The 14,948-nt window shown below is 34.3% G+C and overlaps 4 protein-coding genes across 9 annotated transcripts; 3 read left to right on the top strand and 1 right to left on the bottom strand.

Annotated features, from left to right (window-relative positions):
- The first annotated feature begins 1,563 nt into the window (after nucleotides 1-1,563).
- LOC114073873 (putative disease resistance RPP13-like protein 1) lies at nucleotides 1,564-3,810 on the top strand. 4 transcript variants are annotated; one of them, XM_027913176.1, is made up of 3 exons: nucleotides 1,564-1,777; nucleotides 1,855-1,942; nucleotides 2,026-3,810. In XM_027913176.1, exons 2-3 carry the CDS (start codon nucleotides 1,913-1,915, stop codon nucleotides 3,778-3,780), a joined length of 1,785 nt encoding a protein of 594 aa, XP_027768977.1. In that variant the 5' UTR covers nucleotides 1,564-1,777; nucleotides 1,855-1,912; the 3' UTR covers nucleotides 3,781-3,810. The 4 variants fall into 4 exon arrangements, with proteins under 4 accessions (XP_027768977.1, XP_027768976.1, XP_027768975.1 ...); XM_027913175.1 differs by having other exon boundaries at nucleotides 1,566-1,772; XM_027913174.1 differs by having other exon boundaries at nucleotides 1,566-1,777; nucleotides 1,855-3,810.
- Nucleotides 2,073-6,637, top strand: LOC107002944 (putative disease resistance protein At3g14460). 2 transcript variants are annotated; one of them, XM_015201160.2, is made up of 4 exons: nucleotides 2,073-2,193; nucleotides 5,072-5,710; nucleotides 6,193-6,259; nucleotides 6,353-6,637. In XM_015201160.2, the coding sequence occupies exon 2, from the start codon at nucleotides 5,091-5,093 to the stop codon at nucleotides 5,679-5,681; it is 591 nt and encodes a 196-aa protein (XP_015056646.1). In that variant the 5' UTR covers nucleotides 2,073-2,193; nucleotides 5,072-5,090; the 3' UTR covers nucleotides 5,682-5,710; nucleotides 6,193-6,259; nucleotides 6,353-6,637. The 2 variants fall into 2 exon arrangements, with proteins under 2 accessions (XP_015056646.1, XP_027768978.1); XM_027913177.1 differs by lacking the exon at nucleotides 2,073-2,193 and adding an exon at nucleotides 6,012-6,079 and having other exon boundaries at nucleotides 4,932-5,710.
- Nucleotides 3,789-4,374, top strand: LOC107002943 (putative disease resistance RPP13-like protein 1). The gene has a single exon (XM_027913178.1). It carries the CDS (start codon nucleotides 3,985-3,987, stop codon nucleotides 4,348-4,350), a length of 366 nt encoding a protein of 121 aa, XP_027768979.1. The 5' UTR covers nucleotides 3,789-3,984; the 3' UTR covers nucleotides 4,351-4,374.
- Nucleotides 6,638-7,949: 1,312 nt separating the features above from the next.
- Nucleotides 7,950-14,694, bottom strand: LOC107002942 (ABC transporter B family member 21-like). 2 transcript variants are annotated; one of them, XM_015201155.2, is made up of 12 exons: nucleotides 14,442-14,694; nucleotides 13,354-13,408; nucleotides 13,097-13,272; nucleotides 12,791-13,012; nucleotides 12,436-12,674; nucleotides 11,826-12,351; nucleotides 11,465-11,738; nucleotides 10,551-11,359; nucleotides 10,172-10,432; nucleotides 9,483-9,746; nucleotides 8,577-8,873; nucleotides 7,950-8,423 (listed from the first exon to the last, which is right to left on the bottom strand). In XM_015201155.2, the coding sequence occupies exons 1-12, from the start codon at nucleotides 14,673-14,675 to the stop codon at nucleotides 8,073-8,075; spliced, it is 3,708 nt and encodes a 1,235-aa protein (XP_015056641.1). In that variant the 5' UTR covers nucleotides 14,676-14,694; the 3' UTR covers nucleotides 7,950-8,072. The 2 variants fall into 2 exon arrangements, with proteins under 2 accessions (XP_015056641.1, XP_027768973.1); XM_027913172.1 differs by lacking the exon at nucleotides 14,442-14,694 and having other exon boundaries at nucleotides 13,354-14,010.
- Nucleotides 14,695-14,948: the final 254 nt, after the last annotated feature.

Below are 14,948 nucleotides of genomic sequence, written 5' to 3'. Positions count from 1 at the left end.
AAGAACATATACAATGAAATTAATTTTATACAGTGACTATTAATTAAAGAAATATAATTTTTTTTATGAACAACATATCTCAAAATTGTAGTCCACCTTACTTTTTTTTTCCTATTAATATATCAACATATCATCTAAATATAACAAAAAATCATTTAATATAGAAGGAAGAATCATAATTAACAAAACTAAAACGGGAAGAACAAGGAAAAAATTGTAATCTAAATCGTGACTTACTCTTTCAATAGATTTATTGTACGTTCATCTAAATGTTAACATAGCATTTTCAAATGTATTAGAACCATACTGTGCCATCATATAGTTTCATGCAATAGAGAAGACCAAGAAAATTTTTGAAAAAAAGGTTAGAATATGAATTCTTGTGCTTTTGAGTGTTCTTGATTTGTGTTGTTATTTTCTTTCTCTATGTCTTAAATATCTATACATTTCAATAATATGTGGAAGATGAAAATAATTCAAGTTAATTAAAAAGAGTGAAGTAACATATGAAAGTTCAAAAAAGTGATCTTTTCATTTACAATATTCATTGTAATTAATGTAAGTTAATTAAAAAGAGTGAAGTAACATATGAAAGTTCAAAAAAGTGATCTTTCATTTACAATATTCATTGTAATTAATGTAAGTTAAGTAGTGCCATCAAAATTTAAAACTGAAAAAACCTTTCAACTTCAGTAATTAAGTGATGCATGAATAAATAGGAGTAATAGAAAGACTTTAGGAATCTTATCATTGTTTTTCTAAATATATCATTGTGTAATTAAAATATTTATATTTAATTAAATAATAAATTAAATCTTAATTTAGTAAAAGGGCAAAATGGTAATTCAACTTTTCACTATAGAGCTTCCCACTTATAATAATATATGATTTATTGTAAATAAAAAATACATCTGAGTTTGCTTGGTAATAATTTATTATGATGTGTTTTAGTTCGCACTATCAAAAAGACTTTATTACAATATTCAATCATTCAAGCTCGAAAACTCTAATCTTGTATATAACAAAACAACTACAAGGGAAAACTTTTATCATTTGAAAATTGCCATAGCTCTTTGGTTTAATCAAATTCCCAACTTGTTGACGTGTTTTCAAGTATAAAATAAAATAAAAATTGTGTGTGATAGTAAAGTAAGAAGAAATGAAAATAAAACATTATGAAGACAAAGTGTTGTTGTTGGGTGAAAAGTGATACTTCTGATCATGTATTCTATGGCTCTTTGGTTTAATCAATGCTTTTTTCCATGATCATTGATTTATATGTTATGTTTGTTACGTTATAACACAAACAGTTGAGGATTGCACAACAACTTGTGATCATCGGATGCGAGAAGCTGGTAAATGGCCGAAATAAAACAATAACATACCAAGTATAACCCGACAAGTGGAATGTGTATATAGACCTTATCACTACCTTGTAAGGTAGAGGGTTGTTTCCGATAGACCCTCAACTCAAGTAAACATAGAAAAAATAATACCTTAGAGGAAAGGAAAATGGAACAGATTTCAATTCTTCACAATTCTAAAATGTATTGATTATATGGTAGGCCCAATTAAGCACTACAATGAGCTGTTGAAAAATGGACAAGTGCATAGAGCAAAAGTAATTGAATAATTGCCTCAATTATTCTATTCAAGTCTATACTTTTTGAAAAGAGAAAAGAGGACTGTTTTGATTAGCTGAAAAATAGTTGTACTAATTTCAAGCAATCACTGATCATTCTTGTTTGCAAATTACTCTCAACATTCAACAGATGAAGTAAAGTACTATCTTTGTAGTTGAAGATAGATTTAGAAAAATTTATCTTCTCAAAATCATTTTGTGTTTCCTTGCAGATTTGAGAAATGGAGATTGGGTTAGCAGTTGGTGGTGCATTTCTCTCCTCAGCTTTGAATGTTCTGTTTGATAGGCTTGCTCCTCACGGTGATCTGCTCAACATGTATTGTAAGCATAAGGATCATGTTAAGCTCTTAAAGAAGCTGAAAATGACTTTGCGTGGTCTTCAGATTGTGCTGAGTGATGCAGAGAATAAGCAAGCATCAAATCCATCTGTGAGCGACTGGCTTAATGAGCTTCGAGATGCTGTTGACTCTGCTGAAGAAGTCAATTATGAAGCTTTGAGGCTTAAGGTGGAAGGCCAGCATCAAAATCTTGCAGAAACAAGCAACAAACAAGTAAGTGACCTCAACCTGTGCTTGAGTGATGATTTCTTTCGTAACATAAAGGATAAGTTGGAAGAAACCATTGAAACGTGGGAGTTGTTGGAAAAGCAAATTGGTCGCCTTGGCTTAAAGGAACATTTTGTTTTGACTAAACAAGAAACTAGAACACCTTCAACTTCTTTGGTTGATGATTCTGGTATCTTTGGAAGGCAGAATGAAATAGAGAATTTGATTGGCCGTTTGTTGTCTATGGATACAAAGGGAAAAAATCTGGCTGTATTTCCTATTGTTGGAATGGGCGGCCTGGGTAAGACAACACTTGCGAAAGTCGTTTACAATGATGAGAGAGTGCAGAAACATTTTAGTTTGACAGCTTGGTTTTGTGTTTCCGAGGCATATGATGCTTTCAGAATAACGAAAGGGTTACTTCAAGAAATTGGCTCAACCGACTTAAAGGTTGATGACAATCTTAACCAGCTACAAGTCAAATTGAAGGGAAGCTTAAAGGGAAAGAAATTTCTTATTGTTCTGGATGATGTGTGGAATGACAACTACAACGAGTGGGATGACTTGAGAAATGTTTTTGTACAAGGAGAAATAAGAAGTAAGATCATTGTGATAACACGTAAAGTGAGTGTTGCATTGGTGGTTGGTAGTGAGGCAATCAACATGGGGACTCTGTCTGATGAAGCCTCTTGGTCTCTATTCAAAAGAAATGCATTTGAAAACATGGATGCTATGGAACATCCGGAACTTGAAGAGGTTGGAAAACAAATTGCAGCTAAGTGCAAAGGACTGCCCTTAGCTCTGAAGACGCTCGCTGGCATGTTACGCTCCAAATCAGAGGTTGAAGAGTGGAAATGTATTCTGAGAAGTGAAATATGGGAGCTGCGAGACAATGACATATTACCAGCGTTAATGTTGAGTTACAATGATCTTCCCGCACATTTAAAGCGATGCTTTTCTTTTTGTGCAATATTTCCTAAAGATTATCCATTTAGGAAAGAACAAGTTATTCATCTATGGATTGCCAATGGTCTTGTACCTGTGGAAGATGAAATAATTCAACATTTAGGCAACCAATACTTTCTCGAGTTGAGATCAAGATCATTATTCGAAAGGGTCCCAAATCCTTCTGAAGGAAACATAGAGGAATTATTCCTTATGCATGACCTTGTCAATGATTTATCCCAAATTGCATCTTCAAAACTTTGTATCAGGTTGGAAGAGAGCCAAGGATCTCATATGTTGGAAAAAAGTCGATACTTATCTTTTTCAATTGGATATGGTGAGTTTGAGAAATTGACACCCCTCTACAAATTGGAGCAGCTGAGGACATTGCTTCCGATATGTATTGAATTGAAATTGCACTATCTAAGCAAGAGGGTGTTGCATAACATACTGCCTACACTAAGATTGTTGAATGCCTTGAATCGGACCCGTTACAAACCCTATTCTGTAATTCTGTTCTTGCCTCTCCATAATAAAACTGCTCTCCCTCTTCCCCGTGGACGTAGCCAATTTATTGGTGAACCACGTAAATCTGTTGTCTTGTTTTTCGCGTTTATATTTTCTCGTATTATCTCAAATTCCGCATAACAAAGATCCTTGAGGGTACTATCATTGTCTCATTACAAGATTAAGGAGTTGCCAAATGACTTGTTTATCAAATTAAAGCTCCTCAGATTTTTGGATATTTCTTGGACAGAGATTAAAAGGTTGCCAGATTCCATTTGTGTGTTGTATAACTTAGAGACACTTCTCCTGTCATTTTGTGGTTCTCTTAAAGAGCTACCGCTGCAGATGGAGAAGTTGATTAACTTGCGTCATCTTGACATAAGCAACACTCTTAGCTTGAAGATGCCACTACATCTGAGCAGGTTGAAAAGCCTCCAAGTGTTGGTGGGAGCCAAGTTTCTTGTAGGTGGTTGGAGAATGGAATATTTGGGTGAAGCACAAAACTTATATGGATCTCTATCAGTTGTAAAGTTGGAAAATGTGGTTGATAGAAGGGAAGCTGTGAAGGCAAAGATGAGGGAGAAGAATCATGTTGACAAGTTATCATTGGAGTGGAGTGGAAGTAGCAGTGCTGACAATTCACAAACAGAAAGAGACATACTTGATGAGCTACGCCCACATAAAAACATAAAAGAAGTTGAAATCAGTTGATATAGAGGGACAAACTTTCCAAATTGGGTAGCTGATCCTTTGTTTGTTAAGCTGGTGAAATTGTCTCTTAGCTACTGCAAGAACTGTTATTCCTTTCCAGCACTAGGACAACTCCCTTGTTTAAAATTCCTTTCCGTTAGAGGGATGTATGAGGTGACGGAAGAATTCTATGGTAGTTTGTGTTAAATTTGACAAGATTCAAAAATGGATTAATGAGAAGATATGGTAGTTAGGAGGATAATTCTTCATTGGTATAAAAGTCAAGATAGCAACTTTTGTAGGTGAAATTTAGGTGAACCATAAATTGATTTCACAAGGTAAATGTTGACATTTTGACATATTGTGATGTCATGGATGACATCAATAGGAAGAATTTACTCCTATAAATAGGTAGCTCCTAATTCATTTGTAACACACTTCTCACTTGCCTTCTCATCTCCTAAGGCATTTGTTCTTCTTTCTCTTTTGTAGTATTTCACTTGTACTCTTTTGGAGTGAAACAAATATTGGTTGGTTGTGTCCGAGGAGTAGGCAAAAGAAAACAAAAGTTTGCCGAACCTCGTTAATTCCTGGTGTTCTTTCTCTTGTTGTCTCATTTACTATTTATTAGCTACCTTTAGATATAGTAGTTGTGATTCCATCACACTCTATATATTCGGCTTCCGCAACAGTTTGTCCTCCAAAAAGCCTTTTAACTCTCTTGTGGAGCTTGAATTTGAAGATATGACGGAGTGGAAGCAATGGCACGCACTAGGAATGACGAAGATATTGAACATTGGGAGTTGCCTTCCTCTATTCAGAGACTTACCATAAAGAATCTTAAAACATTAAGCAGCCAACATCTCAAAAGCCTCACCTCTCTTCAATATCTAGATATTTATGGTAATTTATCTCAGATTCAGTCACAGGGCCAGCTTTCCTCACTTTCTCACCTCACTTCGCTTCAAACTCTACAAATCCGTAATCTCCAATCACTTGCTGAATCAGCACTACCCTCCTCCCTCTCTCGGCTGGACATCTCCGACTGCCCTAATCTCCAATCACTTGCTGAATCAGCACTGCCCTCCTCCCTCTCTCACCTGACCATCTCCCGTTGCCCTAATCTCCAATCACTTGCTGAATCAGCACTGCCATCCTCCCTCTCTCACCTGACCATCTATGATTGCCCTAATCTCCAATCACTTGCTGAATCAGCACTGTCATCCTCCCTCTCTAAACTATTTATTTCCAAATGTCCATTGCTCACACCACTACTAGAATTTAACAAGGGGGAATACTGGAAAAATATTGCTCATATCTCCACCATACAGATCGATTGGGAATGCATGTAATGATTAAAACGGATGGCTCCCCAACTGATGTAAGCTATTCGTTACCCTCAGAAGCTTTTTATTTCACTTTGCTTTTTTCTTAATTCTTTTCATTTTTAATTATGTTTTAGGAAATAAGTGCAACTTCCATTGTCACATGTTATATAATTCTATATTTCTCATTGCTTATTGGCTTATGCTTTTACCGTGTTTTAATTCACGTCTCAATTGCCACCATGTTTAATTGAAAGTTTTTAGTTCTTGTAATCATCAACCATCCTATGTCACTAGAAATTTTGATAGCTAAAAGAGGTAGACAAAAAAGCTAAGCATCTTTTTTCTTTCGTATAGCGACCAGACAACTACATTTTGATAGGTAAGGGCTATAAATATACATTTGCAGGGTGTTAATCCAACGAGTAAGAAAATCACTGTCTTCAGATATCTTTTCTTGCATATACTTTTGCAATTTTAAGCTACATTTTGAACTCGTGTGTTGTTGCTAACTTAAACATGTTTTGTGCTTAATTAGATGTGGATTTTGAAGAGCGAGTACGACAAGTCTGGTACATCAGTTGTCCGTAGGAAGTGTTTCTAAGGTGTTGCTGCTATTTTTACATCTGTTCCCGAGTTCTTTTTTTTTTCTTTTTTTTAAAAAAAAATTTCCACTAAAGCTATTATGTCGTCCACAGTGAATTTTTAGGTCTGTTGTTATAGGCAAGTCTTTGAGATGCGACTATCAAAGAAGGGCGATTACAATCGGTGTACCGCTGATACTATTTCATGTTTCCAGTGCAAGCCTCTTTTGTAAGTTGACAAACTCGATTAGTTAATATGTTTGGGACTCAACTAGTGGTTAGAGTACTCATTTTGTAAGACTTGTGTACAGAAAATCAAATTAGAGTTATAACTCGTGATGGTTGAATAAACTCCAAGAATAACTGATATATTTTTATAGTGGATATGTTGTTTGCTCATTCGGTGCTTGATATCCACATTGGAGTCCAACCAAATTCGAATTTGCACATTTGAAGGAGCGGCACTCCTGACGTGATTTTTTCCCATACTACGACTCATGCTCCTAAATTCTAATTAAGGATAGAAAAATCTCAACTATCTCACCCCAACTCATATCAGTTATATTCGGTATAAAGTGTAAACTAAAAATTATAACTATATAGGTGCAAATATTTTTGAAAGAAAACCTCAAATAACAACCAAAATAAAGAAAGAATACTAAATCCTACACTAACTAGTATTATTATAAGTGGTCGGGTCCAATCTTAAAAGTTGGATTACCATTTTGCCCCTCCACTAAATTTAAATAAATTAATTTTTTTAAAATATTAATATTTAATTATATAATGATAGAATATGAAGTCCAACAACTACACTTTAATTTTTTAGTTATGACATTATAATTATAATTAATTAGGTTAAATTAAATTAGAGTAGAAAACAATAATATATGAAACTCTTCAAACTTTGTGATACTTTGAATTTTGAAATTAACATAAATTTATCTATCATGAAGCAATAATGTGTGAAACTCTTCAAATTTTGTGATTCTTTAAATTTTGAAACAAAAATAAATTTATCTATCATGATTCAATATACACCATTAAAAAATTTTGGTAGGTGAAAAGACAATCAAATATCACTATGAATACCTATTAATTATGATATAAATACATGTTGTCAAGAAGCTAACTGAGAAATTAAAAGAGAAGCTTTCTTACAATATGGTGGAATACATACATATATATATATATATATATATATATATATATAATATGAGACTCATGTGTAGAGAACTTGTAATTGAACATGTTAACAATGAGATTCGAACCCAGGTTCAATAACATTAAAAGAGTCGTAAGTATCAACCCAAGAGTCATTGGGCCAATTAGATCATTTATTCATTGGATGTTCTATGTAGATAAGCCGAACTTTCAACGGATGACATAAATGAGTCTTTTTTGAAAACACTGTTATAAACCAAATGATTTACCAAGTTCTTAAGCAACAACAGATGAACACAATATCTAACCTCCAAAATAAAATAAAACCAAATACTGCAAATTAAAAAGGTACAATTTCCAAGGAGAAATTAAAGAGCCTTATATCAATATACAGTGACTTACATAATTAGTTAGCTCTATTCCATATGTGTTGACATGATAAAATGATGATTAGTGAAATTAACAATTTCTTGATTGTTGTATGATGATATGATACGATGATATGATAAATACGACTATAAGCATAAACATTGTGTAAATCGAATCGTTGAAAGAAAAAATAGTATATAATTGAATATCTTAAATTTTCGACAAATTTAACAAATATGAATCACAAGAAAATCCAATTTAGAAATGAATATGATGAATGAGAAATATACATAGAAAAAAATTAGATAGATCCCATATGATGTCTGACAAGAGAGGTATATTGTCCATTTTCATCACTAATAAGAGTATCATGGTTTCCTTGTTCTACAATGACTCCATTTTTCACCACACAAATTATGTCTGCTTCTTTGATTGTCGATAATCTGTGTGCTACGATGATTGTAGTTCGATTTACCATGATTTGGTCTAATGCCATTTGGACAACCCTTTCAGATTCTGCATCGAGTGCACTCGTAGCTTCATCCAGCAATAATATTTTTGGATTCTTCATAATAGCTCGTGCAATGGCAATTCGTTGTTTTTGACCACCTGAAAGCTTAACAGCTCGCTCTCCAACAATGGTATCGTACCCCTGAAATCACAGTTTTTGGAGGTTTAGACAGAATCTTGAAATAGTTAATGCGTCAGAGGCGGATCCAGAATGTGAAATCTATGTGTTCCTGGAATGACTTACTACAATTGAATTCACAGTCAAATATTTATAGATATTTCAAGATGAGATGACCTGTTGTAAGCCAGAAATGAACTTGTGGGCATTTGCTAGTTTTGTTGCAGCGATTATTTCTGCTTCAGTTGCCTCTCCAGCTTCCTTCCCATACATTATGTTGGCTCGGATTGTGTCGTTAAACAGAACTGGTTCTTGGCTCACAAGCCCCATTTGATGCCTCAGCCATTTCAAATTGAAATTTTGAATGTCAATCCCGTCAAGCATAATTTGACCCGAAGAAAAATTATAATATCGTTGTAAGAGTGAAATCACTGTGGACTTCCCGCAGCCACTTTCTCCGACTAAAGCAACTGACTGTAGGTAAGTAATCAAACGTAAATGTTAATATCTAGGAAGACACTAAAGAAGTATTGAGTAGAGGTTATTAGACACGACATGAGATAGGAGGTTAGTTGGATAGTTAAGTGTAGTCACACTTAGTTCTCTGTCCTATTAGCCGTACTATTAGTCTTAATATTACTCTCGTAGTTTCTTGTTCTTTAGGCTTGGTTATTATCTGTGCTTTTTTTCATACTCCGATCGTGTTATGACTAACGTTCAGGATGGTTTGTCAAGTTGTTTTTGATATTTTGCCATGGACCTATTCATTTATGATATTTCTTTTTCTATACTGGTTCGGATTGTTTCTTCTTTGAGCTGAAGGTCTATCGGAAACAACCTCTACCACGTAAACCTCCACGGACCCCACTTTCTTATTTTTTGGTCCTTAATATATCTGACTAAGCACATTTAACCTTCAATTAATATTGTTGTGCACTTTTGATCCCTCTACTTGTGAATCTTTACAAATTTACCGCACTATTAACTGTTATAGCATTCTATATGCCAAGTTTTTACTGTTATTCGGATAATATAATTCTAAAGATAATCTAAATGTCACTGTGATTTAAGAGATACACATACCTGTCCGCTCGAAATTGTCAAGCTGAAGCCATTAAGAACTTGGATGTCTGGCCTCGTTGCATATGCAAAGCATACTTGTTTAAACTCTATCACTCCTTTGCATTGGTTTAAAGTTAAACCGTCCTCTTTACTTGAATCTATCTTCGATTTTCTATCTAATATACAAAATATTGAAGCAGCAGCACCCTTAGCTCTTTTTAAATCATTAACGATGAAGCTTGACTGAGAAACGCTTAATGCTGCTAAAAACACAGCAAAGAAAACCTGCAAGGGATAAAATAAAGTTATATGAGGTAAGAGTTACTACTCAGAGAACCTATTTACAGGATTCACTTTCTTTTTGGTCTATCTCAACAAAGAGTTAAACGTTTTATATTTAGAAACCATATAACTTTGAACTTTTCACTTCACCCTCGACGAGATGACTTGTAGGCATAAAAGTATCTATGATTTTAACGGTATTTTAGCATTTTCCCTTTTTCATTTCTAACTTATCTCATCTCAACGACAAAGTTCAAGTATCAAGATTCAAGGTAGTAGGATTGTATATTGGGTTCTATATAGACTGATGGATGAAAGACGAAGAAAGCTTTCATAATTAAATCAAACTTTTAGTTTCCCTTTTCTATCATTTACTGAGAAAAGAAAGAAGCATCATATATAAAGATGTGAAGTAAATTAAAGCTTACGCGGAAATAATCAGTAAATGTAATTTTGCCATCTTGTATAAGTCGAGCTCCAACGTAACCACTTGCTGCATATACAAGGAATAAAAAGGTAGTTGTAACAGCGTAACTAATCCCACTGATCATTCCTTTTTTGGTCTTTCCCTTAATGTCACTTGCCTTCGTATATAACTCCACTACCTTCTCTTCTGCAGAAAAAGAAGCAATTGTTCTTATATTTCCGACTGCATCGTTGGCTATCTGACTTGCTTGCTCGTACAACTTCTGCAGAAGAAGAAGAAAAGAGAATGTTGACAATTGGGTTTTAAGCTGGTCTCTTGACTCGTGGTGGATTTATACAAGCCAACAGAAACGTAGTGAAAAAGATAATTATAAAACAAACCTTGGAGTCTGAACCGAACCCTTGAATGAGTTTGCCATGAAGATAAACATTGCCTACCATGAATGGTATCATGGATATGAGAAGAAGAGACAACAACCAACTTGCCTGAAAAGCAATCATAGCCGCAATAATCGCAGCTGCAAGATCTTTAGTTATTTTTGCCAATACATCCCCGACTAGAACTCGAACAATAGCTGCATCAGTAGAGAGCTTTGTGGCTAGTCTTCCAACTGAGTTCTCTGTCTCATCAAACCAACCAATTTCCATGTGGACAACCTTTTGAAAGCACATTGATCTAATTCGTCGGATCAACTTACAACCAGCCACAGTAAAAAATAGTGTCTCTAGTGGAGATGTAATCAGAAGTACTGTTGCAAGAACCACAATCATGAGTGACCAAAATTGTGAATCTTTCTTTAGATCCTCTGGTGGCTCATAAAATGATTTAACAGTGTTGGATAAAACTAGTCCAAAAACGGGGAGTACACAACCCGATATTATTGCAATTATTGCTCCCACAAGAATTATAGGAAACTCCGACTTATTAAGATACGCAAGGCGAGTAACTGGATTCTTTTCAAGCTTTGTAGATTCTTCTGAATTAATATCTGAGCTTTTTGCCAATCTAGTCTCAGGAATTTCTTCAATTGCTGTAATATCATCATTGTTTCTAGATTCAGGTCTTAACTCAGTAGAAAAATGTTGTGCATCATCCAGGCAAAGTTGCTCTTTTTCTTGAGATACTTCCTGCAAGCGAACCAGTAGCGAGTATGCTCCCTCAGGATCTTTCAATAGCTCAAAGTGTTTACCTGAGATATATAAATAATAATATTAGCATTCAATATCCGAGAACATCGGCATGGAAAAAGATATCTTGTGTTATGGCTTTCCTTTGAATTTATAAATGTGTATACCTTCCTCAACAACTTTGCCTTGATGAACGACAGCAATATTATCAGCATTCCTCACTGTACTTAGGCGATGCGCGACTATTATGGTTGTTCTATCAACCATAATTCTGTCGAGTGCTTCTTGTACAACTCTCTCTGACTCAGCATCTAGAGCACTTGTTGCCTCATCTAGAAGTAAAATACGAGGGTCTTTCAGAATTGCCCTTGCTATAGCAATTCTCTGCTTTTGTCCACCAGAGAGTTGAGTTCCACGTTCACCGACATTTGTCTCTAATCCCTACAAGAAAAATCATTAAGTTAAAAAACAATGTTCATGTACGATTATTCGAATCAAGTCAAACAAAAACATATTAAAAATATGAACCTCAGGTAGCCTATTAATAAATTTAGCTGCATTTGCCATCTCAATTGCTGCTTCAATTTCTTCTTTGGTGGCTCCCTCTTTCCCATATGCAATATTTTCCTTAATGCTAGTTGAAAATAAAGTAGGTTCTTGACTTACTAGAGCAATTTTCTGTCTAATCCACTTAACCTGAAACTCTTTGAGATTATGTCCGTCTATAAAAATTTCACCTGATTGTGGATCATAGAATCTCTCAATTAAACTAATAATTGTGGACTTCCCACTTCCGCTTCCACCAACCAAAGCAGTAGATTTTCCACTTGGGATTAACAATGAAAAATCGTTGAGTATTCTGTCTGTTGGTCTACTTGGATAGCTAAAACAGACATTTTTTATCTCTATTTCTCCACGGATGTCATCCAAAACTATCCCACTATTGTTGTACACATCAATCTCTGGATTTCTTTTTATAATCTCAAACATCTTGTAAGCAGCAGCTGTCCCTGCTGTAAATGCTGCTAAGCAAGGAGATGCCTCACCTATTGAACTACAATATAGTTTTTAAATGATCAGCACATTAAACTTGAAACCATGTTACAAGTTACTCAAGATTGATCGACAAAATACTCACAGTGAAGCAGTTATCACAGCTAGAGCTACGCTCAACACTGAACCTCCTGTGTATCCTTTCTCCAAGATCATCTTTCCACCATACCAGAAAGCCAAAGCATAATTGCAGAAGAGAATAAAATTGGCTGATCCCATGCCTAAGCCATTTGCAAGTCCTTCATGTACACCAGATCTGTATGCCTTCTCTAACGACTTATCATACTTCTCGCAAGCCTCCTTTTCACCTGTGAACGATGCAACCTGTACAAAGTAAAAGTTAGAGAAAGTATGTTTAACTCTGATATAAATTAACATCCCTCGAAGTAAAAACCAACAACATCGCCATGACACATTAAGCTGTAAGGTTGAAGTCTTACTGTTCTGATGGAACTTATTGTTTGCTCAACTACATTAGCTGCTTTAGAATAAGCTTTTTGTGAAAGCGAAGCTTTTCTAGACATGAAGAGGTACATGGCACCAAGAACTATCGCCAGTGGAACAATGGGTGATAGCATAACAATTGCTAGAAGCCACCCCTTGATGAACGCAGTAGCAAATCCTCCTATTACCATTGCCGTGCACTTTATGAGCCTCCCCACCTGAGCATAAGCAAAACTTTTTTTATATAACATATCCATATCCAAAACTTGTTCTTTTTAACATTTTCAACAACACTCTCGTACCTTCTCGCCCATAGCATCTTGTATGACAAAAATGTCACCAGACATTTTCCCAATAACTTCCCCTGTATTTACTTCCTTATCAAAGAAACTAACGTCTTGTCGCACAGTACTTCTTAAATACAATACCCTTAGTCGTGACACTTGTCGCTCTGCAGTAAGCGTCCAACAAGACACCTCTAACAAACAAATAACACCAAAAAATTTAGCAACTTAGAAAAACAATTAGCACAAACAAAATATAGTTAGTTAAGACTTACGAAGCAATGCTGCTACACCTGCAGCTGTGCCCAAATAAACCATTTTTAATGATACCTGAAAAATAACATTGCTTAACAAGAGTCATGATTGTTCATAATATACACATTATGAAGGATTAGCAACAACAATGTATATGTTAACGAATAACAAATAGATTAATCACTTCAGGTTTCTTCTTTGGGAAGTTTCATCAAACACCTTCTCTACATAGTTTCATCCATCACATTGTCTACATTGTTAAGGTATTACTAGAGTCACCCGCGTTTCAGAAACAACATCTCTATCTCCGAACAACCAAGGGATGTTAAATGTGGCATAGCTAAAATTTTCACGAATAAATTCAAAATCAAACTAACCAAAAGCGGTTCAACATAAATAATAAAAAATATCTTTTAGCCATATATGAATAGTAATTTTTCGTTCGAATGGGGTTCGAATGACCCTTGGCCACAAAGTGGGTATACACTCAAACTTCCTCATATATCTCTTTTTATCGAATATGTTATTGTTATAAATAATTAAAGTATGTTTCAATAAACACGACATAATTTACTATAGAATCAATAAAAATGAAATATTTTAGTTGTATTTTTTTTATAATTCACTCTTTAACTTTTTTAATTTTGACCCTCTCAATTATACTATTCATCTTATATGTTTATTTATTTAGTTATATTTAACACGCTCACTCATATACCAGTCTTAATTCTCCTTTTCCCCAAGACCTTGCTTGTTTTGATTCCATAATGTAGTTATTTTTTATAAAAAAAAAATATTTACTTAATTATATTTTTAACACGATCTATTACATGCAAACTACAAATCTTTATGTGATTCAAAATTGAAGAGGGAAACTATATAAAAGAAATGGATCCACTCGAGACTCATAACCTAAAGATTGCAGGTTCAAATCACGTCATCATTCCAGCCTAATCATTAAAACATTGTTCACAAAGACAGATTAAGAGAAATCCATAGAACTAAGTGTTTCAAATAAATGACTATAATACGTAAATATACAAACGCAAAGCGCGCAGACAATTTTACTGTAATCTAATCGTAACATAAATTTATGAAAATAAATTACCTTGGAAACTTGTTGAAGCACCCCTGAAGTTTGATTTTGTCCAAATGAGTCCACCAAATCTCCAAACAACACAGGCAAAATAATCAAAGATAGTCCATTGCCAAAAGCACCTATTGTTCCCAAAAACATCAATATTTTGTCAACATTATCAGCAAATGAAAAGAGTTTGTAAAGTGAAATAGTTTTAGTGTCAATATTTCTCTCTTTCTTAATTTCATTTGATTTTTCTGACATTTTTTCACTAAATATTGAAGAGGACCCTTCAAAACTATTGTTGTTATTAGTCATTTTTTGGTCCTCTGAGAAATTAATTGTTGATCTAACAAGTAAAGATATATTTGTAGAGGGGATTTAATTTATTAAAATGGAATAATTAAATAAGAAACTAGATGCTTTGCACGTTTTGAGATTTTTTTCTTCAAGGATAAATAAAAGATCAATTAGTTGGCTAATGAATCACAAAATATATATGGCAGCTGTGAAGTTCTTTAGTTTATTGATGAACAA

The sequence above is a fragment of the Solanum pennellii genome, chromosome 11, assembly GCF_001406875.1.
Source record: "Solanum pennellii chromosome 11, SPENNV200".
Classification (NCBI taxonomy): domain Eukaryota; kingdom Viridiplantae; phylum Streptophyta; class Magnoliopsida; order Solanales; family Solanaceae; genus Solanum; species Solanum pennellii.
The sequence above is the reverse complement of the archived record's forward strand: the minus strand, read 5'-3'. Positions and strand labels throughout refer to the sequence as shown.

Bases quoted from the DNA above. Each gene is read 5' to 3' on its own strand.
- LOC107002942 (XM_015201155.2), bottom strand. From the start codon at position 14,675: ATGTCAGAAAAATCAAATGAAATTAAGAAAGAGAGAAATATTGACACT. The intron at 13,013-13,096 runs GTACGAGAGTGT...GCTTATGCTCAG, and splicing joins AAGATGCTATGGGCGAGAAG to GTGGGGAGGCTCATAAAGTG. The intron at 12,675-12,790 runs GTAAGACTTCAA...TACTTTGTACAG, and splicing joins CAATAAGTTCCATCAGAACA to GTTGCATCGTTCACAGGTGA.
- LOC107002944 (XM_015201160.2), top strand. From the start codon at position 5,091: ATGGCACGCACTAGGAATGACGAAGATATTGAACATTGGGAGTTGCCT.
- LOC114073873 (XM_027913174.1), top strand. From the start codon at position 1,864: ATGGAGATTGGGTTAGCAGTTGGTGGTGCATTTCTCTCCTCAGCTTTG.
- LOC107002943 (XM_027913178.1), top strand. From the start codon at position 3,985: ATGGAGAAGTTGATTAACTTGCGTCATCTTGACATAAGCAACACTCTT.